The sequence below is a fragment of the Ursus americanus genome, chromosome 5, assembly GCF_024610735.1.
Source record: "Ursus americanus isolate L20-20 chromosome 5, mUrsAme1.1.p, whole genome shotgun sequence".
Lineage (NCBI taxonomy): Eukaryota > Metazoa > Chordata > Mammalia > Carnivora > Ursidae > Ursus > Ursus americanus.
Genome location: NC_142131.1, coordinates 60788512 through 60812575, shown reverse-complemented (window position 1 = coordinate 60812575; position 24064 = coordinate 60788512). Strand labels below are relative to the sequence as shown.

Sequence of the window (24064 nt, the reverse complement as noted above, 5' to 3'; positions counted from 1 at the left end):
AAATATATATATTATAATGTCTAGTGTAACATGAGAAAAACAGTAAAATAGTATATAGTTAGCAAGTTACTTTACTTGAACAAATACCATACACGAAAATTAACTCAGGAAGATTGTAGATAAAAACATGGTAAAAGATCACTAAGTTAGGCTTTTAAAACTAAGAATGTGCTGTTCATCAAAAGATAACCCTAAGAGACTCAAAGATAAGTCATATTATACCCAGGATTTATAAGAAATACTTAAAAATATATTAAACAAAAGAGACAACCTGATAAAAAGAATACATAAGAAACCTGAACTGATAATTGACCAAAAAACCCCCACATAAATATATAAAAGGGTGCTTAATCTCATTAGTATTTAGGGAAATGCAAATTAAACCACACCACTACTAAAATGGGTAAAAATAAGACTGAATTTACCAGGGGTTGATGAGGAACAACAACAACTCTGATAGCACTGCCAGGGTTGCAGTTTAGTACCTAATGCCAACTCTTTTCTAAAGTTGACTATATGAGTATCAGATCCATAAATGCCACCTTGAATGATATGAATATTCAAGGCAGCATTATTCATAATAGGTGAACAGTGGAAAACTATTAAATGCTTATCAGGAGAAGGGAAAAATCCACTGTACGGCATTCAGGTAACGGAACACTAGTTTTGAAAGTCAAGTACAGCTACAGTCAAAAACATAGAAAAAATCTCACAAATCTAATGTTGACCGTATAAGCCAGAAACCAAAACCAAACCAAAACATAAATATACTCTGTAATTCCATTTATATAAAGTTCAACAACAGATAAAACTAAACCCCAGTATTAGGAGTCAGGGCAGTCATTACTTTTGAGGAAGAGAACGAGGGTGGTAATTAGAAAGGGGCATTTTGGTTTCAGCCAGCATGTTGGTTACATGGGTGTTTGCTTTGTCATAATTCATTTAGCTGTTCACTGGTTTTGGGCACTTTTCTGTATTGCCTGTTGAGTAATTCATTTAAAAAAAAAGTTGGAAGGAAAAATATTACTAAACAAAATAACAAATACGATCAAACAGTCTGATCTGGGTTTAAGTGAAATTTATGTTTGAATACACAGGGTAAACCACCTAAGTTTGTTTTCGTCAATATGTGGGTTTTGACTTACAAAAGCTGCTACATTTATAATTAGGTTAAAGCTTTAGTGACATAAAAGGCTGAAAAATATATTAAATATAATAAACATACTAATTTTCAAATAACTTTTAAATACCTTCATGCAGAAATGTCATATCTTTCTTGACAACAGGGAAGAGAGGAATAATTGGAGGCTGCATGCTCTGACTACTAAGAATATTTCTATATTTTGCCATGTTTCTAGATGGATCAAAAAGGTCTTGTAGATCTTGGAGGTGTTTCTCATACTTGCTTGGTAATTTCTCCCAAGTTCCTCTGAGTCGTGCTACAGATGCCAGGTTCAAGCCACTGCCAAAGATGAGAATAAAAACATTAATAAGGGACTTGGAGGAGAAAGAAGACTCAGGGCAGTAAAGCGTATACACCAAGTTTCTCTAATAAAACTAAAATAAGTAGGGACATATTTTTAATGTGTTGAACAGAGTAGAATCATGAAAAAAAAATAAAAGGGACTCTTTGATGTGACAATAAGGAAAACCTCTTTCAGAGGAACTATATATACACTACTTGCCTATGGTTGTGTACCTGTAGCCTTTATTTTACAGCTTGCATGTATGAAACAAAGTATTTCCATAAAAGAGACATTTAACGTAAAAAAAAAAAAAAACCTTCAAATATCACAATGTTTTTGTTTGTTTTACTTAGAAATAACTTTATGGAGACATTATCTATTTGAAAGAGTTTTAAGTAACGTTGAACACAAATGCTATAATAATTGAGGAAAATTCTAGGGCTGAGGCAGCCTTCCTTTCCTGAGATTTTGTTCTCTCACATCCCTGATTCAAATACTTCCCTTTCTCTAAGTTCTAATCCTGTTCCTCCAAGGCCTCCATATATCCAATGTCTTCTTTCTACAGGATTTTAAACTCAGATAGCCCGAGCTTGAAAAATATGCATGCCCATTAGGCTGCAGCTCCTTCCTACCCCTTTTTTATACTACCACCCCCCAGGTAGGCTGCCAAATGAAGAGTGCATATATAATGCCTCAATTTTCTCACCAGTTAGTCCCTCTTTTATACTTAGCCACCTGACTTTTTGGGACATCACTGTACTTAAATTGTTCTCTTGACTTCTGATTTTAAGGTGTGAAGTCAAGGTATCTTTGTTCCCTTTCCTCTCAGTAATCATCAGAAATGATTGTATGAGTAACAGAAATGCAAATTTCATCTCTACTTCAATTAAGAGATACCTGTAAATCCTAAACACATTAAAAGGTTGCCCCAAAATAGTCAAGGTCAAATAGAATGGTAAATGCTGGAAAAGAAATGCTGAAGATCTCAACTTCTCCAAAGCAGGTAACTCACACTGAAGGCAAGAACACCAACCCCCCATTTGAAACAATACAACAGAATCCACAGGCTGATAGAATTAGGCGGGGCTGGACCAGGGAGTGCCAGAGAAAGTGCAAAGAATGATACGATATCTTGATGAGAAGCTTAACAGTGAGACTGGATAGAAGGTAGAAACTCTGAGTGGTAAGCAGCACTAAAGCTGCCAATCTCCATGTGGTGGCAAGAAAGAAAGGGTAAACAATTCACATCCAAGCTCGATTCCTGCTAGCCTGGAATTATGCCCCAGATCCTCTTCCACATAAGCCTCCTGCAAATACCTGGTACAGGAAAACTCATGTCATTCAAAAAGAAAAAAATAAACACAGAATCTATAATAAGCTGGTACAAGGAAAAACAAAGAACACAAAGAAAAATGTTGCCACCAATCAAATAAAAACTGGGACTCATCAATGACTTAGTCATGATTTCAAATGAATTAGTAAAATAAAGAGCTTAATGGAGTGATATAAAGAGCTTAAGAAAATACAGTAGGAGAAGCTGATAAAAAGAAGTTAACTAGTGAAGTTCAGAAAAGAAATGGAATATAAAAGCAAGACAGAAATGAAGGCCACCCCGGAACACACAAAAGAAAAAAAAAAGACAGACAGACACTGCTACAACCTGGTGCAAGTGATGCTGAGGAAAGGAGGAACAAAAGCAGTCAACGGAAATGGACAGAGCTGAAAAGGATTAGAAAGAAAATAATGGATATGGAAGACAAAGGAGATAAAAAATGTTCAGTAACTCGTATCTTCAAAGAAAGAAAAAAAATAATAGAACTGAAAAACTATTTAAAGGTAGAACTCGAGAAAACTATAGAAACAAATGAATCTACAGAGTGAATAGGTACCACAGTTCTAGAGACCCGGATACAGAACTGAAAGATGTAGAAACACAGATGTAAAGGTAAATGACTTCAGAGACAAAGACAGAGTACGGGGAATAATCTCAGAAACTTGAACAGCTACATAAAATGCTAGTTATGGAGCCAATGTCTAGGGAGTTACCAAGAAATAACCCATGAGACAAGAATTTTAAAGCTAAAGTGCCACTGAAGTTCCAAGACAAAAATAGACAATTTGAATATATACAGCAAATAGAATTTCCACAAGACCTTCTTCATGAAATGACTGGATAACAACCTTCAAGATTTGATTAGAGTGATGTTTAGCATCATGGCAGCCTAAGACATCTCTTGTTTTATCTCCCTACCCCAACAATAAAAATCTGACATCTATACATGAAAAACAGTGCCTCTGTGGAAGCTGTGGGACCCAGCACCATACGCCAAGGGACGTAGAAAAAAAAAAAGCCTTGCCTCTAAGTATATTGGGTAACAGGCAGACAGACTTTGGTACTGGTTCTGGAACCTACAGGGGACTGTGAAGTGGTTCTTGACCCTATTGACTGTGATCTGGGAATGCCTGCAGAACAAGGACTTAGTCACCTAAAGAAATGAGAGCATTTGTAGAAGTCCAGGTTTCCAGAAGAAAAGTTCCAGCAGTGGGCTAGAGGAAAACAAAACAAAAACAACAACAACAACAACAACAAAATAGAGTTTGGATGCACCTAACTAGGTTAAAAGAATAGTCTGATTTTGCTGGCATCACCCCCTCCCCAAAGGCAGCACAGCTGAAAGCTAAACTAAACAGCTGGTGATTTCTCCCACAGGGGAGAGGGAGAACTGGTAAGTACATGCCTGGTTTCCCTAATTGTGTAGGATGCTATTAAAGACACTAACTTCACTCTTGTATCATTCAGATCCAAAACATCCATTACAGTGGGAGCTCCATGACAGGGGTGAGGGAGCAGAACTGGAGAGTGGTGTGTAAGATTCCTGAAGGACATTAAAGGAACACAGGTCCTGCTGACTGCTTCTGAACTCCAACAGGAGTCAGCCCAGGAGCCACAGAGAACATCTCACTTTTCCCCTGCAGATGCCCCCAAATGACCCACTGGCACCTGCACTGCCCCATGCACCCAACTCACACCCCCACATCCGTCTTCCAAGCTGCTGCTGGCTCCCTGTCCAAGGTCCTGAGAACAAGCTCTGGTTAAAGAAGGAGCACAGAAAACAGGCTAGAGCCTGGGGGCAAAGGAGAAGCCACAAACTTGAACTGCAGCACCACCTTCAGGAAAACAGAAGAGAAGCCATCAGCAGATGACAGGGTATATTAGAGGATACAAAGATAAACTTTAAAATTCTCTCACAAGAGGGAGGGGCACTTGGGTGGCTCAGCCAGTTGTCTTGATCAGGGTCCTGGGATCAAGCCCTGAGTTGGGCAGGAAGCCTTGCTTCTCCCCTCCCTCTGCCAACAGCTCCCCCTGCTTGTGTGCACACGCTGTCTATGTCAAATAAATAAAATCTTAAAAAAAAACCAAAAACAAAAGAGAAAGCATGGAACAGGTATATCCATGCAATGTCTGAGAAGGCTTTAGACTTTATAGCAAGACTGCTAAAGGTTTGTTTCCATCCCACCCCCCACTCTAAAGACTGCCAGTAAAAACTGGGAGGAGGTGACTGCTACTTCAAATGAAAAAAACAAAGACAAAAACAAAAGCAAATTAGGGAACCATGACATCACCAAAGTTCACAATAATCCTCAAGTAACCAACCCAAAGACAATATCTACAATTTACCTGATAAAGAATTCAAAATAGCTGTTTTAATGAAATTCAATGATTATACAAGAAAATTCAGAAAGATAATTCAATGAAAACAGGAAAATAATACATGATCAAAATGAGAAATTGAACAAAGATATAGAAATCACAAAATAGGACTATACGGATATTTTGGAACGGAAGAATTCAATGAGCAAAATAAAATAAAATAAAAAATGTCATCTAGAGGATCAAAATCAGAGTAGATGGAAGAGAAGAAAGAATCAGTGAGAGACAGGATAGGAACTTTGAAGTAACCCAGTTTGAGGTGGGGAAAAAAAGAAAGAAAAAAAGAATGAACAAGAGTGAAAGAAGCCTACACAGTCCATGGGACCACCAAAACCCCCAAATATTGGTATCACTGGAATTCCAGAAGGGGAAGAGACAGCAAGGAGGCAGAAAGCCTATTTAAAGAAAAATGGCTGAGAACTTCCTGAGCCTGGGAAGAGATCTGGATATTCAAGCTTATGAAGCTAACAGATTACCCCATTATTTCAATTCGAAATAACTTTCTCCAAGACTCATTGTAATAAAACTGTCAAAAATTAAAGACAAACAGAATTCTAAAGGCAGCAAAAGAAAAAAGGATAACCCGCAAAGGAACATCTATTTAGGCTGTCAGCAGATTTTCTCGGAAGAAAACTTACAGGCCAGGAGAGAGTGGGATGATATATTCAAAATGCTGAAAGAAAAAAATTGTCAACTGAGGACACTCTATCTGGAAAAGTTATCCTGAGAAATGAAGAACCTTCCCAGGAAAACAAAAGCTGAAGGAATTTATCACCATTACCTTAAAGAAACACTGTAAGGAGTCCTTTGAACTGAACTGAAATGATGTTAAACAGTAACATGAAAACATATAAAAATACACACCACCGTGGTAAAGTTAAATACAGTTAAATTCAGGTAACTTAAAAAAAAAAAAGATTTTATTTATTTATTTGACAGAGCACGAGCACAGCAGGGGAGAGTGGCAGACAGAGGGAGAAGGAGAAGCAGGAGCCCGATGTGGGGCTCAATCCCAGGACCCCGAGATCATGACCTGAGCTGAGGGCAGACACTTAACTGACTGAGCCACCCAGGTGCCCCAAATTCAGATAACTCTTAACAGTATATTATGATGGTGTCTTAACCACTTAAGTAGAGAATAAAGCTTAAAGGACAACAAAATGACAACAGCTACTATAATTTGTCAAGGAATACACAATATAAAAAGGCAGATTCTGACACTAAAAACATAAAAGGGCGGGGAGTAAAAGGGTACAGTTTTGCATGTGACTGAAGTTGGTATCAGCATGAAATAGTTATGCTTCATATAAGTCTCACGGTAACCTCAAAGCAAACACCTATAGTAGACTCACAAAAGACAAAGAAAAGGGAATCAGAGCATTTCAGCAATTCACAAAAGAACACAGCAAGAGAGTAAAAATGAAACAAGGGAACTACAAAACAGCTAGAAAACAGTAACACGACAGTAATAAAAGTCCTTACCAATAAACATTCTTAATGTAAATGGACTGAATTCTCCCATCAAAAGGCACAGAATGGGTGGATGAATAAAAAAACAAGACCCAACTATATGCTGCCTACAGAAGCCTCACTTCAGCTTAAAGGACACACATGAGTTCAAAGTGAAAGGATGGAAAAGATAATCGATGCAAACAGAAACGAGGAGAGAGCAGGGGAAGCTATATTTGTATCAGACAAAATGCACTTTAAGCCAAAAATGGTAACAAAAGACAAAGGAGGTGATTATATAATGATAAAGGGTCAACTCATCAAGAAAACATAAAAATCATGAATATACGTGTGCCCAACATTTCAGCACGTAACCATTAAGCAAACAGTAACAGATCTGAAGGGAGAAACAGACAACAACCCATCAGTAGGGGACTGCAATACACCACTTTCAGCAATGAAAGTGACAGAAAATCAATAAATGGATTTGAACCATACGTTGGACCAAAAGGACCTAACAGATACATACAGGACAGTCCTTTCACCATTAGCAGAATACACACTCTTCTCACAAGCATAAATGGAACATTCTCCGGGAGAGATTACAAATAAACCACAAAAGTCTTGGTAAAATGTAAGACTGAAATCATGTCAAGTATTTTTTCTGACCACAATGGTGTGAAACTAGGAATTAACAAGAGGAAAATGGGAAGATCTACCAACAGAGAAAAATTAAACAACACTCCCTTGAACAACCAATGGGTTGGAAAAAAAAGATCAAAATGGTAATAACTATCTCTCAAAAAACGAAAGTGGATACACAACATATCAAAACCTATGGGATGCTGCAAAAACTATTTCCGAGACAGAATTTTAGTAGTAATTTTCTATATTAAGCAACAGAAATTATCCAGTTTTTCACATCAAAAATGAGCAAAAGAAGAAACTCAGCCCAAAGTTAGGAAAAAACAAAGATCAGAGGAGAAAGGGATCAAACAGAGGCCAGAAAAATAAAAAATAAAAAAGATTAATGAAACTAAGAAGTGGTTTTTTGAAATGATTAACAAAATTGACAAACCTTTAGCTAGACTAAGAAAAATAACTCAAATAAATAAAATATTACTACCTAATTCCAGGCAGAACTGATTGATTCACTTGTGTCACCTCTGCTGTAAAGTTAGTATGTGCTTTATATTCTTTGATATACTTTGATATAAAATATGAGAAAACAAAGCAATTAATTTTACAGGAACTACTGAATATGTGTAATGTGTATAATAAAATGTTCTTAAAAACAAAACAAACCTTTAATCAAATAACAGTCTTGGAGCTACTGTCTACTACCTTCTTTTGAATCACATCTATTATTTCTTGTATTTGTCCCCTATCTCTTTGGTTTGACTCTCTTTACCCCTACACTCAGAATGGTCACTAGTTATGGCTCTTAAATCCTCTACCATTTATTTTTTACACTCTCTTTTTACACAGAGATCTCTCTTGGTGTCAATCAGGTTTTTCCCCCCCGAGACTACTCCAAAACTGAGCCTGTAACTCTCAAATTCCCTAACTTTATGCTTCCTACTTAGTTTCAATTTCTAGCCTTCCAAGTGTTTATCAATGACATCTTTGTTCCCTCATTTTAGACTCAGCTGTTAAAAACTGTGAAGTAAGTGGTGTGATTCCTGCATTTTATAGATGGGAAAAAAAAAGGTCTTCGGTTTTCTACTGACACACCGCTACTACACTGGAAAGGCAGGACTCAGACACAGGTGCAGCTGTTCTAAAGGTTAATGCTAATTTCTGTTCAATACTCCTCCTAAAATCAAAAAACAAAAACTACACAAACAAAAACTCCTTCTAAAGCGCCTAATTCAAGTACACCCATGGGTTACCTTCATAAAGCAGTTTATTACTATGACAGATTTATTATTATAAAGATTCTAATTCTATCTCATGTGAGTATACAATAAGTCATAATTAAATTCTGTGGGGGGCATACACAGATGGGATTAAGAAGTAATTATGCTGCTATATACAACCACATGGCCTTATAAATGGACAAAACTACAACTACCCTCCACCTTTAAAATTAGACTTCCTTTAAGAGGAAACCCTTTACTGATCAGCACTATACTAGGGGAAGGTCAGAAAATACATTACCTAGGTTAGCCAATCTAGCCAATCAGTGATTGGGGGGCGGGGGGAAGATTTCCAGGACATATAGCCATCCACACTTCTGAATTTTTATAATTCTAAGTCCTACTGTGCTTGAGCAACAACACATCCACTGATACCTCATGCAGTGTTTGATAAACAAATCAGTGCTCACTGAATGGTGCGATTATTGTTTTTTAAAATTATCATTATTGTTGTTGTTATTGTTTCAAAATAGCAATTTTAGGTTGGAGCAGGGATACCACACTGATTTTTCAGTGCCAAATCACAGTGAGGCAGACATGGAAAGATGCACAGTACAGCAGTCTGATGATAAAGACCATCTGCTGGCCATATATCCACAGAAGGTATAATCCATCAAAGGGGGACAAAGGAAGAAAAATGGGAAGCCGTTCAACCCTATTCAGCAAATGTTTAAACGAAAGATGGAAGAAACAGAAAGTGAAGAAGCCACTATTACCGGAATGAAAAATATATTAAATCTAACAATACTTTATTATTTTTTAAAAAGATTTTATTTATTTATTTATTTGAGAGAGAGAGAGAGAGAGAGAGAGAGAGAGAGTGCACACACACAAGCAGGCAGAGGGGGAGAGGGAGAAGCAGACTCCTCGCTGAGCAGCAAGCCCAATGTGGGACTCGATCCCAGGACCCTGGGATCATGACCTGAGCCAAAGGCAGATGCTTAACTGACTGAGCCTCCCAGGTGCCCACTAAAAATACTGTAAAAGCCTATTAACTGGACTTTTCTTCTAGTCACTTAGCACCTACACAAAAAAATCAGCTTCATGTATAAACTATACACAAATATTTGTACAAACTTACCTTATTATTGCAAACATGGAATTGAAGTTCTTACATTCTCGACAGTGAAGTGCAATTTTAATAAAATGCTTAATAATCTTCATGCGTTTCAGCTGATTCGATTCAGTTAAAATCTCTGAGGCAACCCAGAATGTCTCCTGGTTAACAATGTCCTCAAACTCTTTCAAGTGAGTATTTCCTGTTTTGGAATCTAACTTAAAAAGGTCATCAATGTATTCAGTAGGCTCAATATTACGAAACAAATCAAAGTCCCTCATTGACAGCTGAGTGGCCACCTCAATGGTACTGAGCTGCAGCATGGACAGTTGGCTCTCCTTAACTAGTTCTTGAGCATCTTCATCTGAACATAAGGTTTCTGTTTCCATGTTATTTTTTAAATAATACCTAAAAGAAAAAAATTGTTTTTATAAGTGAATTCACATTTGTAAGGAACACTTTATGACTGCTGTCAAAATGTCATTATATGGTTAATAACATTTTGCCAAAAACATTAGAATATTCATTTAAAGTTGAAATGGAAAATTAACATTGTAAATGAGAAGACTTTAAAGAAGTTACCCTGTCACTCCACCATTTGACATCTACTACTTTAAAGAGTAAAAATAATGGTGATAATGCTGTGAACGTAATCATTTTATGAAACCACTCACACAATGCGTCAACAGCCGTGCGTGCGTTCTTGAGGTTTAGCTCTCAGAGGCCTATATGAAGGCAGCTGAGGCAGAGCAGGTACTGTACCAGTATTTGTTCGTGGACAGCAAGAATGAACATCTGAATCAAGACTGCTTACACTTCTATTCAGAAGTTGTTCTTACACTCATTTTCTCCTTCATTTCTGAATTCCCAAGAGAAGCAAAGAAGAATAAAACCGGTAAAGGAAGAAAAACCTCTGCACTAATGAGTTCTCCCTTGTGAATACAAAACCTCATTCCAGCAAATGGCACTGATCCGCAACCATAAAAAAGACCTTCATTTTCTTCTTTTTACATCAACAATTCACAACACTTAAAAGTTAAGGGACAAGTTTCACAGCTGGGCTGTATCTTGTATAGGGCTGGTGCTGGGGACAAAAAGGTAACATACTTGTCATCCGTGGCTTTCAGTTCATTCTTTTCTAATATACAATTTGATCGCAGCCTAAGTTTGTGTCCATCTATTTTTGACTATCAAGCAACTACCTCGTTTTTTCTGTGTGTATGCTGTTCACATGACTCAAAGAACACTATAAATATGTTGAGACCCATTACACTAGTTAATAAAATTATATCTAACATTTATAGTGTGGGCTGACTCATTCATTCTTAAAACATTCCTACATGGTAGGTTCTATTATTATCATCCCCATTTTTTTAATGAGAAAAGTCAAGCAGAGAGAAACCAAGTAACTCACTCTGGTCACACAGCCAGAGCTGGAACTTACCAAGACTGCTGAGCGCTCTGGCTCCAAGGTTTATGCTCTTAAGCACTATGTATAGCTAACAAAGCAGATTTAACCCATTCTCTCTTACTGGTAACCATGAGGGGTAGTCATTTTAAGGTTTCTAAGGATCTTAAACTCTATATAGGAATTTAGGCTCGCTAAAAAAATTTTTCTCAGAGAAAACCACCAGAGTTAATAACAAGTGTACTATAAAAACAATCTTCTAGTTGATCAAATAATATCCAAAGCATATTTTTAAAAATTTTAAAACATTCTTGCATATTCACAGTAGTAAAACTACTTAGAAAAAGAACCGTAAAAATTACTCCTTCTTTTGCCCAAAGTACATTTTAGTCATACTAAAAACAAATTTGTAATTTAACACATACATCCTCAGATACATATAAAGATATGTATCATTTGGTTCCTCATTAAAAAATGGACTGGACTACACCAGTGGTTCTAAGAATTTGTTTTAACAGAAGGGCTAAAATATTTTAGCAAACTGTCCTCCCTTTCCTTCTCCCACTTTCGTGTAGTCCTTATGGGTGCTAACACTCTGAGATTCCATTTACATAATTATGGAGACAAAGCTGAAAAAAGAGAAATCCTACTTTTAGAGAAAATTCAGTGACCCTAAGGCATGATGTTTCTACTTAATATATCTTAATATATACTTAATATATTTACACACGATCTTCAAAAATACATCTAGATAAAGGGGATTAAGGGGCATAAAACCTTTCAGTTATATAATAACTCATGGAGATGAAAACTACAGCACAGGAAATATAGTCAGTAATACTGTAATAACACTGTACGGTGACTACACTTTCCATGCTCACCACTGAGCAACACGGAACTATCGAACATGTTGTACACCTGAAACTAATACACCATTGTAGGTTAATTACACCACAATTTAAAAAAATCCAGAAATAAGTACATTCACTAATAAGCACATTCACCTTCCATTGAGCTGAATTCTATCAGCTAATTTGGAGAACTGGTCCGGAAGTCTTCTCTGTTTTATGACACCCTCAGGAGTAACAGAAACTTCACAGAGAGAGTATGTGTCGGACGCACCAGTCAAACCAAATTCATGAACAGCATGACAAACAACTTCTTTAGCTGTAGTGTCTTTACTGATGATAATGTAGCAACTTTGTTGATCTGCTTTGAAAACTCGTATAACTTGATCAGGAATATCTATATAAACACAAAAGTGTGCCTTGTTATTTTCAAGACAATTAAAATCTTCAAAAAGCAATTTACAACAAAAAGATCCCTCTGGACAGTGGTATATACCTATTTCAGGTTAATAGAAATCACTGTTGAATTTATTGATAAATGAATGTATCTACCCTTTCAGGTGACAAAATACTACTATATGTTCATAGAAAAACACACACAGAAAGATAAACATTATCATTTGGAAACCACAATATTTTTTAATTATTACAAACATTCTGATGTCATTAAATACTCTTTGACAAAATAATTTTTAAAAGAGGCATAGGACTCCCTAATATGTACGTTATATTTTTGTATTATCCAAACCTTTAATGACAGACATTTAGGCTGCACATCTTTTATAATAACACTGTGATGACTAATACCACCTTTCCCCCTCCCTGGTAGATAAACCTTTGCAGGCAATCTGATTATTTCCTCACAGAGGATTTGCTGAATTAGAGGGAGGGTAGGCATATTTTTAAGGTTTTTGAAATATACTGCCAAAATATTCTCCAGAGAGATTGTAATATTTTATAATGCTAGAGTATAAAGAGAGCAATTTTAATCACATTCTTACCAAATTGTTCATTATATATTTTTTTTTCATTTTGAAATCCCTATGCTTTTCCTCCCTCTAAAAATATGTCATTACCTTACATTTCGTTTCTTTGACTACTGGTGAGATTCGCTAGTTTAAGGAGTGATTAATATTCCTTCTTTTTAAAAATACTTTTTGATATTCTTTATGCTTTTTCTTACTGAACTAGATAATAATGTTCACTCTACTATACAGTGGCACATGTTTTCCTATTTATTTAACACAGGAAAATTTAAGATATTCATGTGGTTAAACCTCAGTCTTGATCTTTGTGATTTCTGCTATTAGCAGACAAATCCTAATTCAAGATATGCAAAAGTACATAATGATATCTCCTTCCCTCATTCTACCTTGTTTTATTTTGTTACATTGCATTGGCTAAAACTTCCAAAACAATATTCAATACGAAGACCCTGGGCTAATTTTTTAACATTATTCAATATAAGTAAAAGTAATCTGACAGCATGAACACACAGTATATTTCCCAATATTTAATATTAATTAAATATTCTGAATATTAATATCTAATATTCACCTATTTTCTGATAATAAATCATTGTTACAAAAATTTTGTCCTTTAAATTAGGAAAAATGTATTATTTGTGTTTTTCTGGTAAGGACTACAATTGGACTGGGAGATTTTGGTGGCTCAGTTAATTACATACGGTTTGTCTAGCACTATCTTATTAGCATTACATACATTATTAACTTTTAGAGATGAAGAAAAATCACAAATTTGTCTCAAAGCCATCTCAAGTACAATTCTGGCTAAAGGAAAGAAAAGACAAATGAAAGAGATGTGGCAAAAGATAATTTCATAGAATAAGGTACTACTCTGAGGCTCATGGCACAAAAAGAGACTCCCAAAACTGAAAGATTCAACTAAGCATATATGAATATGTGGAAAAGTCTTAAGTGTTCTAGGTCCACTGTCAAGTTGGCAGCAAAAGGCTTCATAAATTCAGTCAAGTCCCTTTCGTAAGATGTATGCACCAAACAGCCTTTCTTGATGTATGCAAATATTTGAGTCACCAAAAGCCTCTTGTTCATATTTCTTTGCAGTGAGTTAATCCTCAGGGTACTGATGACATCAGGTCTCTAAACCTACAAGGCTTAAGGTTAGACTGTTTTATGATCCATCCAAATCAGAGATGCTTCTCTACACTTGGCTAGAAAACGTTTTCAAGCAGAGGAAAATCCCAGTTTGTCAAGAGAAAGATAGTGGACAAAGGGTCTCATTATCCCCTTGAACTCTAGATAAAAAGGTCAAACAACTAACTATTGTTACCTGTACTGTTCCTATCCTCTTTACAAAAATAGGCCTCAGATGTCTGGAACTGGAACAGTTCACTAGGTCTTTGCCGGCAGGACTGGCTAACCTTGAGGGAAAGAGGAGATGCTCTTATCCCCTTCATTAATTTCTCCAGAGAAATTTATTCACAAAGACAGTCTGGGAATTTGCACACATTTCATTTTCTCTTCTTTTACTTCCAAATACTATTAACATCATCTGGGAAGGAAATCAGACTTGTATATCTTGCTAAACAGTGTAAAAGAAAGTCATACTCTGTTAAAGCCATTTGTTTCCCATGAGAAGGCCAAACGGTTACATAATCACATCATGTAAGAGGGATCTGGACATCATGAATGGGTACCTCTAGAATAGATCTATAAAAGGGATTATCCAAATGGCACCGTATTACCTAAACCCTGATTAATTCCTAACAAAACAAATCTTTGTTCTAGAAAGAACACTGGTAGTCATGTAGAGAGAAGGATGTGAAAAATCACTGTTTCCAGAACATTACTAACACATTTCAGTACATCACAGAGGAAGTTAAGTGAGGCCACTGAGACTACAATATATTTCCTTATCCTTTTCCACATCCTGGATAAGTTGCTTCTTGACTGAGAAGCAGCATCCCTGCTTTCATTCCACTGCTCTAAGGGTTACCAGAAGACACCTAAACGTAATCTCTTCTCTATTTACTTCTATTTCATATTGGAGCAAGCACCATGCTAGCTTACACAAAAAGACACAATGTTCGCTTCAGATTTTTGCAGAAAGTCATAACCCTGACAAAAGAGAAGAGGGATTCAAGCAAATCTACTATTTGATACACAAGGCTCAACCACCTAATTTGTCACTTTGGTACCAATATGGCTATATGAAATCACAAACAAAAATTACCTGAAGGATTAGAAAAATCCAACATGCTGGTGGTAGGCTGCAGGAGATCAGGGCTGCTGGATGAGAGTGTTCCAGGAATAGGCATTATAGCCAGACTGTGCCTGCAGTGTCTCGTTCCCACAATGCTGTCGTCTTGTGATTGGCTCAGGCCTCCGTCGCTTCAAAATAATGGCACAAAAAGTATTTGAGAATTCTTAATGGTAAACGTTTCTTTTACACTGAGGCATAATAACACCAATTCAAAGTGGTGACTTAAAAATTATATATTATTTATAGCAATTTAAAAATTTACGGCAATTAAAAAAAATAGGACTTTAATTATGAAGACACTCAAAATCTACTTACACTAAAAATTTAACTTATACATCTAAGTAATTCTACTACATCATAAGAAACAGTCATACTGAGTTTCTGTTGGTTTCGGTAGAGAAATTAAATCTGAATGTTCAGGGAGCCTTTAAGATCATCTAATTTTGGTGGACACTAATACATGTATCCAACAACATATAACCACACAACAGCAAAGTTTGCACTCTCAACATAATAGGCTGGTGATCTTCCAGGCAAAGGACAGAGTTGGGTCTAAACCCAAACCAAAAAACCAGCAGGCTGTAGAAAACAAAGGGGCCAGGTCCAAGTGACAAAATAAGAGAAGTCTTTAAACATATGAGCACTGCCCAACCTGAGAAGTGCCCCAACCAGTGATAATGCAGAAAGGATAACAGGAAGATGGAACATAGAAGAACAGTGAACACTGGATACATGTGACAAGCAGAAAGAAGATAAGAGAGGACCAAAATCAAAACAGAGGAAAAAGAATTTTACAGTCTCTTAAGTTTATTCTAAGGACACATTATTTCTTGTGTGATATCTTGAGTCTAATTATTTGGCTATTCCCTAGATGAGAACATCAAAACCACAGCAGAAAGCAAGTCATCTAAAGTTAATTCCCTTCAAAGGTTTCAAAAATATCAATTAAATGGCCATATTTAAGCAAATAAAACACCCCTCTTTTAAAATACTTCAAAGGTTGAGAAGCCAGGCCCCAACCCAGCAAGGATGTGGGACCTGGGATCCAATCTGTGGCTACCTGCCTGGCTCCAGAGGGTACAGAAACCTCCTAGACCTGTTTTCTAGGCTTCTGAGAAAGCACAGGATGAGCAGGGCCTGCCATAGTGCACCTGTACCTTCTCAGGCTCCAGAGAGGCTCTAGGCTTGAAGACTGGGAAAGGGGGAAGGGAGTGTCCTCCTCACCTGTTAAGTCAGCATAAGGCCTAACAAGGCCACCCTGACTCCACACCCCAGCATTTCATTCATTACAGATAATAGCTACATTACTGCCAAATGACCTTATAATAACATTGTGCACCTTTGAAAAGATTTATGGTTTTGAACAGCTTTTAATAACATTTGTTATATTTAAGTTATATTTAACAAGAAAAATACTTTAAAAGTATTACACAGGCAGCTCTAAATCCATCTAAGAGAAAAAAATTTAAAAGAAACCTAACCCTGTCATTTAAATTTTAGATACCCAAAAGTCCTACAAAACATAGGATAAATGAAACAGCCCTATACAAACACAGGACAGCAATGAAAAAGATTTCCATTAGCATTAACGACCAAAACACCATTTATTTCTAAGGGTTAAATCAATCCTTTAGGTTAACATTAATTCTCATCTACGTTTTATTCAATGTAGTATTCTATCCAGTACCTGTTACACATACAGAGGTATCACAGAATACTCACCTTTACCATGGAATGGATTAAATGAGTGGTAGGGGATACATCCAGAATATGTTAGGAGTAAAAAATAGGACTTAGGCAAATCAGGAAACTATGCCAGATGAAGTGCAGAGGACAATTAAATAAATAGCTAAAGGACTGCTAACAGCCAGACAAGGAAGAGAGAGATAGGACAAGCACGACCGCAGAGTTGTCAGGGAAAAGCATGAAGACATGGAAGGGAGCAAAAGTAAGTGTTTCAAGAGCCAGCTATGCATATAAACTTGGTTATTCGCTATGGACCCTGGTTATTAGCTTCTGGACCTTAGTTTCTTCTTCTAAAAATGTGACTATTTCTCCCCCAGGGCTGCCTTAAGGATTAAATTAGGTTATATAGGTGAATATTGTGGCACAGAGGAAAATACAATTCCAATTTTTAAGAAAACAGTAAAGTACTTTTACTAAAATTAAAATAGAGCAGTACAAACCTAGAAAGGACTTTAAGTAATTCGTACTGAAAAACAGAGAAGGCAGGGTGGAATCAACAGGCACTGTAGATACAGGAAGTATTCACCTGGGGAAAGAGGGCAGTCTAATCTGACAGAAATAAGGCTAAGGAAATATAGTATCCGATAAGGAATTTGTGCTTCTGTTAAATTGGTTCCTTATAATCGGGTGTGTATTGCTAAAGATCAGAGCTAAATGTTTTAAGGTTAGGTACGAGAACAAAAGGAAGGCGGCTTTCACCGAAACTATACTTACAGCTTTGTAAGTAATCTACAACAATTTAAATTACAGGGAAAATAAATATTTTTAAATATAACAGGCTTTCTAATTTAATTGCTTTTTGAAAAAAAATCAGCCTGTTTTTGAGCACAGAGGGTCAAGTAACTGAATCCAAAGAAGCAAACTGTTAAAAAGGTTAGCCAGTCCTATTAATAATCACAGTAGAAGCAACTTTAACAATGCTAAAAAGTTTTAATTTTCTATTAAAGGGAACTGGCTTTATTAGTTGCAGTAAGATGGACTGCACTAGGGAGACTAAGAGAAGTGCATGAAACCCTGGAAGTCCTTATCTCTCTTACTGGTATTATTTAACATTACCTCTGCTTTTTAATAAGCAAAGACAGTACACTGTACAGATATAATAATGTAAAGCTGGTTACAGATTCATGGTAATTAAGGTGTGAGCATGTATAAATGAAAACTACACTAATGTTATGTACAACTCATGCTATGACATGAATGGAACAGTATCTAATTAGCAAAATATCCATGCTTTTTTGGAAGCTGAATTAATAAAGCCCATTTGCAAATAATTATGTCATTTCTTACCAAAACAGTCTCCTGAGAAGATGATGCAGTAACAGAAACAAGATAGTTTTGAAAAATTCCTCAATAATTCCCCGACACTAAATTTACTTAAAATAAAATTGCATTTTAGTTTCATATTATGAAACTAAAAAGGCTATGTAAATATCAATATGCAAATAAAAATAATTCCAGTATTAAAAGCAAACAAAGTATGCTGACAAACTATGGGGAGAAAAAATAATTTCTGATAAGCAAACAAGACAGTCTACTACTGGGACTGTTACAAAGAATAGTATGAAGCTGTTACTTAGGCAATTTGTGATTTAAAAAAAAGCAACTAAAAGCTGAGTGATTTAAAAAAGTAGGACATCAGATTTCCTAAATTGTGAAATATTCTCAAGTCAATAAATACCCATTGCTATGTCTTTCACAGTGGTTATTGAAAATGAGCCATTTTTTTCCACTTGTAATTTTCTGGATAATTCTTTCATTTTAAAATTATGTCATGGTTAGGGACTTTGGGAATTATGTATTCTTATCTCAACTATTTGTTCCTTCCTTCTTTTCATATTCTTTTGCCTGACAGATGTAGATACTCTTTCTTCCAGTATTTCTGACAACTCTTACAGAATGAATGCTGCAAAAGGCAGAGACTGAGCGCCCCTTCCAAAGAGCTTGCCACACAGGAGATACTCAGGATTGTGGAATTAAATTCATTGAAGTTTTTTTTCTCACTTAAAAAACATTCAAAGTAGAAAATTTTAAAAATACAGTCAACAAGCAAGGAAGACAAAATTATATATGATACCACAGCCTAGAGAAAATCATAATCAACATTTTTCCTTCTAGTTATTTTTACAGTATATAGCACAATCTATTTAACCAATCCCTATAGCTGGCCGTCTAGGGTATTTCCTATTTGTTTTATTACAGATAACACTACTAAGAGCATCTGTATATAAATTCTCACCTAATTATTAGAAATGGAATTACTGAGTCAAAATGTTTTTAAAACTCTCAATAAAAAAATGCCCAAATGCTTTATGGAAAGGTTGCATCATTTCATATTTCCACAGCAGCCTGAGCTATCTGTCTGATGTTATCAATTCGGGCCCTGAATATTCTCTTGTCAATCTGTGATGAAACAAATGGTACCCTATTTTAAAAATAAATTGCATATCCTTGATTACTATTGATGCAGCACACATGATTCGTGTTCTCTGCCTATTTTTCCATTGCAGTTTTAGTAATTTTTTGTTTATCTATTGAAAGTTACCTGGAAGTCCCAAGAAATAGGACATACATTCATTCTTAAAACTGCTAAGCAACCAGTTTGACAAATCGGTTCTGCAAAAACAGCTCCAGCAAAAAACCTTTATGACCTCTACTAAAATAACTTTTATTTGGCATTTATATGGCTGAAATTACTGCATTTTACTTCACTGAAACATGTTTAGAAGAGATAGTTTAATATTAACTTCTGAAGTGTAGTATTTTATTAATGTTCGCATTCATAGCCAATAGTCTCCTATTGGCACAAGAAACTCAATACATCAGTAAATGAAAAAAAAATTCCCTTCTGAGTTAACTATTTCTACTAGATCTTTCATTTTAGGGGGTGCCAATAAAAGAAAAATGCTTGAAAATACTCGAATGACTGCTCCTGGCTTCATTAATTTCCATGCCTCCCACTGTAACCAGAGAGAGAATCCACATGGTAAAACCAATTCCCACTCCCTGAAGGAGATACTGTGGAGATGAGTTAGCTGCCTGTGTCACTTGAATATAGCTGGCTGGAATCTGACACTAGAAGCTAAAGTCAGTTGCAATCACTGTTCTCTGGTTCTAGAGTACACATGTCACAATTATGCCACTGTTCAATATGAAAACCAGTTTAAGAAGATATATGTATTTCACACCAAATCCACCAGGGTTTCCAGCAATGGAACTCAGGGCATTACCTCTTGAGAACTCCCTTTGAGAACTCTTTTCTGCCTTCTGGTCCTCCATTCATTTCCCTTTTGCTCACTACCTTCTTGCAGACTTCTGGTCATCCAAAACTGTTTGCCATCTTTACACTGTGAGCTAGCCCCACTTATATTCTCCTTAATGCTCATTTATGAGAATAAGACTTTTCTTACAGTGTTCGCTGTCCTTCTGCCATACTGCAGTATGCTCAATATTAAAAGAACTTTGGCTATTTTAAAGTTATCATTTTTATAAACTACTTGCCTCAAGGAGAGCAGTCACTAAGAAAAAATAAAGTAATAGACTTTGTAGAAATGAGTGACATTAAGAACAGAGCTCAGGCTGTGTCAATTCTCTGTAAGCAACCAAATTAAATGAAGAACAAATGTGTTTCCTGACTGGAAGTAAGAACTCAAAAAGAAGAACACTTTCTGATCAGGCAATCTTCAAGATCTTGAACTCTAAAAAAGTTGAGAGGTGACACTTACCTACTTCCAAGTTGCCTCCTCATTAGTGCCCTTGCTATTACTACTACACTGTGCTGCACTTTCAACCCCAAACCACCAAATACAACTAACAGAGCTTCTATGCTCCCTCCTATGACATGAAGTCTGTACCTATAGCATAATATTCAAAGTCCTTCATAACATAGCACTTACCTAACTCTCCTGCTTCATCTCTAGATGTACACACACAAACATACTCTACCTACCAAGCTTGTTCCTGCCTTTGTACAGATCAAAACATTAATCACTTTGTAATGTCTGCTTTCCCTACTTAGATCATCAAATCTTGGAGAACAAGATACTTGCTTTATCTTTGTACAGTCCTATATTTGGACACTGTGCCTAGTGTATAATAAGTGTGTGGAAAATAAAGGGTTCATGATATGAATTCCTTAGAGGTAGGGACTACCTCTTTTCAGCTCTATAACCATCGCTGGATAATAGTGCTAGGAACTACCAGAAGCCAAGTATTTTCTTTATGTTTTGCTTGAATATTTTTTCTTTCCTTCCTTTCTTCCTTTCTTCGTTTCTTTCACTCATTCACTATTTTAAATTATTCAACAGATATTGAGTGCTTACTATGTGCTAAGTACTGAACTTGATTAGAACTTTTGTGATTGCTTTAAGACATAGATAATGTAAAATAAACAGATATAATATAAGCTAGACTCTTTCCCAGTCGTGACACTTCAGTGAATTGATATCCTAAATATTTTACAGACCTCAATTTACATTTAAAATCTCAAAGATTCATTCAGTTTTGGTGACATCTCAATTTAGAAACAGAAACAGATTTGATTAAAAAGGTCATTTAGAATTCAGGAAGGAATAAATAGTGCACTAAGAGAAAGATGATTTAGAAGACAAAAAACTAGTATCAGCAAATGTATCCCCAAGATGTCCAAATTTATAGATCAAAGGACTGAAATTAGACCAAAAATACACAAGAAAAGATTGCATAAAATAAAATGGGCAGTCTTTCCTAAAAGTCTAAACAAAACTACTGGAAGATCATATACTCTAGCAGTGGTAATGTCACAGAAACGATGGAAAGATACTGAGATTTTTCTTATTTATGGATTAGAGATTTTATGTGTTGTTTGTATAAAAACCAAAATTGACCCCAAATTCCCTTCCCCCAAATAAAATTTCAGTCAAGAGAAAAATATCTACATGACGGAGATTAGCATTACCTACCTAAACAGTTTTGGAGGTAAGATACTAAACCGTGTTTTATCCAAAATTTTCCTGATTTTGTTTCTTCCACCTGAAACAGTGTTTGCTTTTATTTTCTTATTTCCTTTCTCCTGTGATGTGTGTTCAATATCTCCTGGTACATCTTGGATTGAATGGCGATTACTTTTTTTTTCGGCAATTTTAGGAATATGAGGAATACCAGATTTTTCTTGTTCAGTCCTACTAAGTAACTCTTTGAACACTGTGGAAATAAATAAATAAACTTGTCATTTCTTTTCTTCTCATTAGCAAGATTTTATAGGAACAACAAATGTAAAAGATAAAACAGTCACTTCTATTACTTGGCCTTTCAGTCTCATTCATTAAACATTATAAAGTTTATACCCATCCTCCATCAGCCATATATACTGATCTCTTCAGTTTTTTAAGATTTTAAGTAATCTCTATACCCAGACCAACCCAGTGGGGTTCAAACCCATTACCCTGAGATCAAGAGTCACATGCTCTACCAAATGAGTCAGCCAGGCACCCCTAAGAAAAATTCCATTTTTTTTAAAGGAGGCTTTATGTTCAGCTTGGGGTTCAAACTCATGACCCTGAGATTAAAAGTCGCATGCTCTACCAAGTGAGCCAGCGAGGTACCCCTCTCTTCAGTTTTTATAACTAACCATACTCCTGACATCATTGTCCAAAAGTGGTAAAAGTAAGTCACTGACAAAAATGGAACGGAAGTACAGACAGCATGTTTGTAAAGTCCAGGGCTTCCTATTTAGCAATAATTGCTATGTAATAATAATAAGCAATATAACTGCTAATCAACTCAGATTTTATAAAAACAAGTATTTAGATTTTATTATTTACATATTCTTCCTTATCAAAATATATATTATTCAAGATGAGCTAAAAGTACTGCAGTCAGGCTCAGTTTTGTAAAATTTCGCCAATTAAAAAAAAAAAAAGTTTGGCTGGACCAGAAATAAACAGTACTAAATTTAATAATAAATGACAAGTTCTTCAAGATCACATTTATGAGAATTCTGTCACTGCTTACTCAACTAAGAAACATTCACTACAGTGGTTTGAAGGAAACAACCAATCATTCTTCGGTAACTTCGTGTTAATGCGAAGTTTGATGAGTTATTTCATTCGAAGAATTGACTGTCTCACAATCTCTGCCTAGATCAGATTTTTCATCTTGTGAGAGGGGCTATACCTCCTTGGGATCAGGTGAAAAAAAAAAGACTATAATCTGTGTAAGACTACGTATCTAGTAACTACACACTAGTTACTTTTAGTAACTATATAATTAGTGATTAGTGTCACCTTTTCCAGTTAGGATAACCTATGTTACCTACGTTTCATTAACTAATATCATGATATCATGAAAATATTTTTTGGTTGCTTTAAATATGTTTTCTTAAATAAGACAAATCAACTACTGGAGGGAAAAAATAAAACTAAAAAGAAAATGCTAACATAGAAGGTAACCTTCCTAAAAACTCATGGTGTCTGGGAGGGTCTGAACCAAAGAAAAATGAAGCTACATATTCCTGAATATGCAGGTCTTCAGACGCTATAGCTTTGAGTAGTACTACTTGGTACCTTTATAGAAGAAAAGCTGTAAATTGTATAAATGTGCCCACTGAAAACAGAGAACTGTGATCGTTTTTGTTATTTTGGGGATAACTCAACATCAACATCGTTTCCTTCAACATCAAAGGAGTTACAAGGAAGATTCCAAAAGACAAAGACTTAAAAAATGATGCATTACAACATAAAATAGCTTGGTATTCAGTTGTGAAAGTGGTACCATCTCGAAAGTTTCAACCAGGATGACATATTACCAAAGCATATTGAAAGTTTATAAAAAGCACATTTTCTGCCTTCAAAATAATGGAAATCTTTAGGAGTCACCTTTTAAAGATATTTTGCTTGATTAAAAAGCAATAAATTCCCTTTAGTTTCCTTTGAAAATTATGCTTTATTTTAAGCCATGTGATAAAGGTAAAAATGCCTTTTTGAGCTAAAATCGATATGCATTCATGCAAAGAAAAATTTACTGACCTACAAACATGTCAGGCACTATACCAAATGTCTGCAGATTCCCCGTTGTGGAACAGTAAATTTAAGATACATGGTACAGAAGGAACGTAAGTCAAGGGATAGCAAGAAAGGGAAAATCCTCCCTAATTAAGTCACTGTCTAAGAGAAGTTCAGTAAGGTGTAAGTAGATTTTAACTAGGCAAAGAGAAGGGAAGGAGGAGTGATGCTAGGTAGAG

The 24064-nt window shown here is 35.7% G+C and overlaps 1 protein-coding gene across 6 annotated transcripts in view; it reads right to left on the bottom strand.

Moving 5' to 3' along the window:
* The window catches only part of RAPGEF6 (Rap guanine nucleotide exchange factor 6), a 177572-nt gene that overhangs the window by 28760 nt on the left and 124748 nt on the right, over positions 1-24064 (bottom strand). For all 6 annotated transcript variants that reach the window (XM_045794772.2, XM_045794775.2, XM_045794773.2 and 3 more), the window contains 5 exons: positions 21786-22026; positions 15073-15230; positions 12016-12256; positions 9628-10011; positions 1251-1462 (listed from right to left, as the gene is read on the bottom strand). In XM_045794772.2, the coding sequence (XP_045650728.1) occupies positions 1251-1462; positions 9628-10011; positions 12016-12256; positions 15073-15230; positions 21786-22026 (1236 nt within the window). The remainder of the gene's footprint in view (positions 1-1250; positions 1463-9627; positions 10012-12015; positions 12257-15072; positions 15231-21785; positions 22027-24064) is intronic.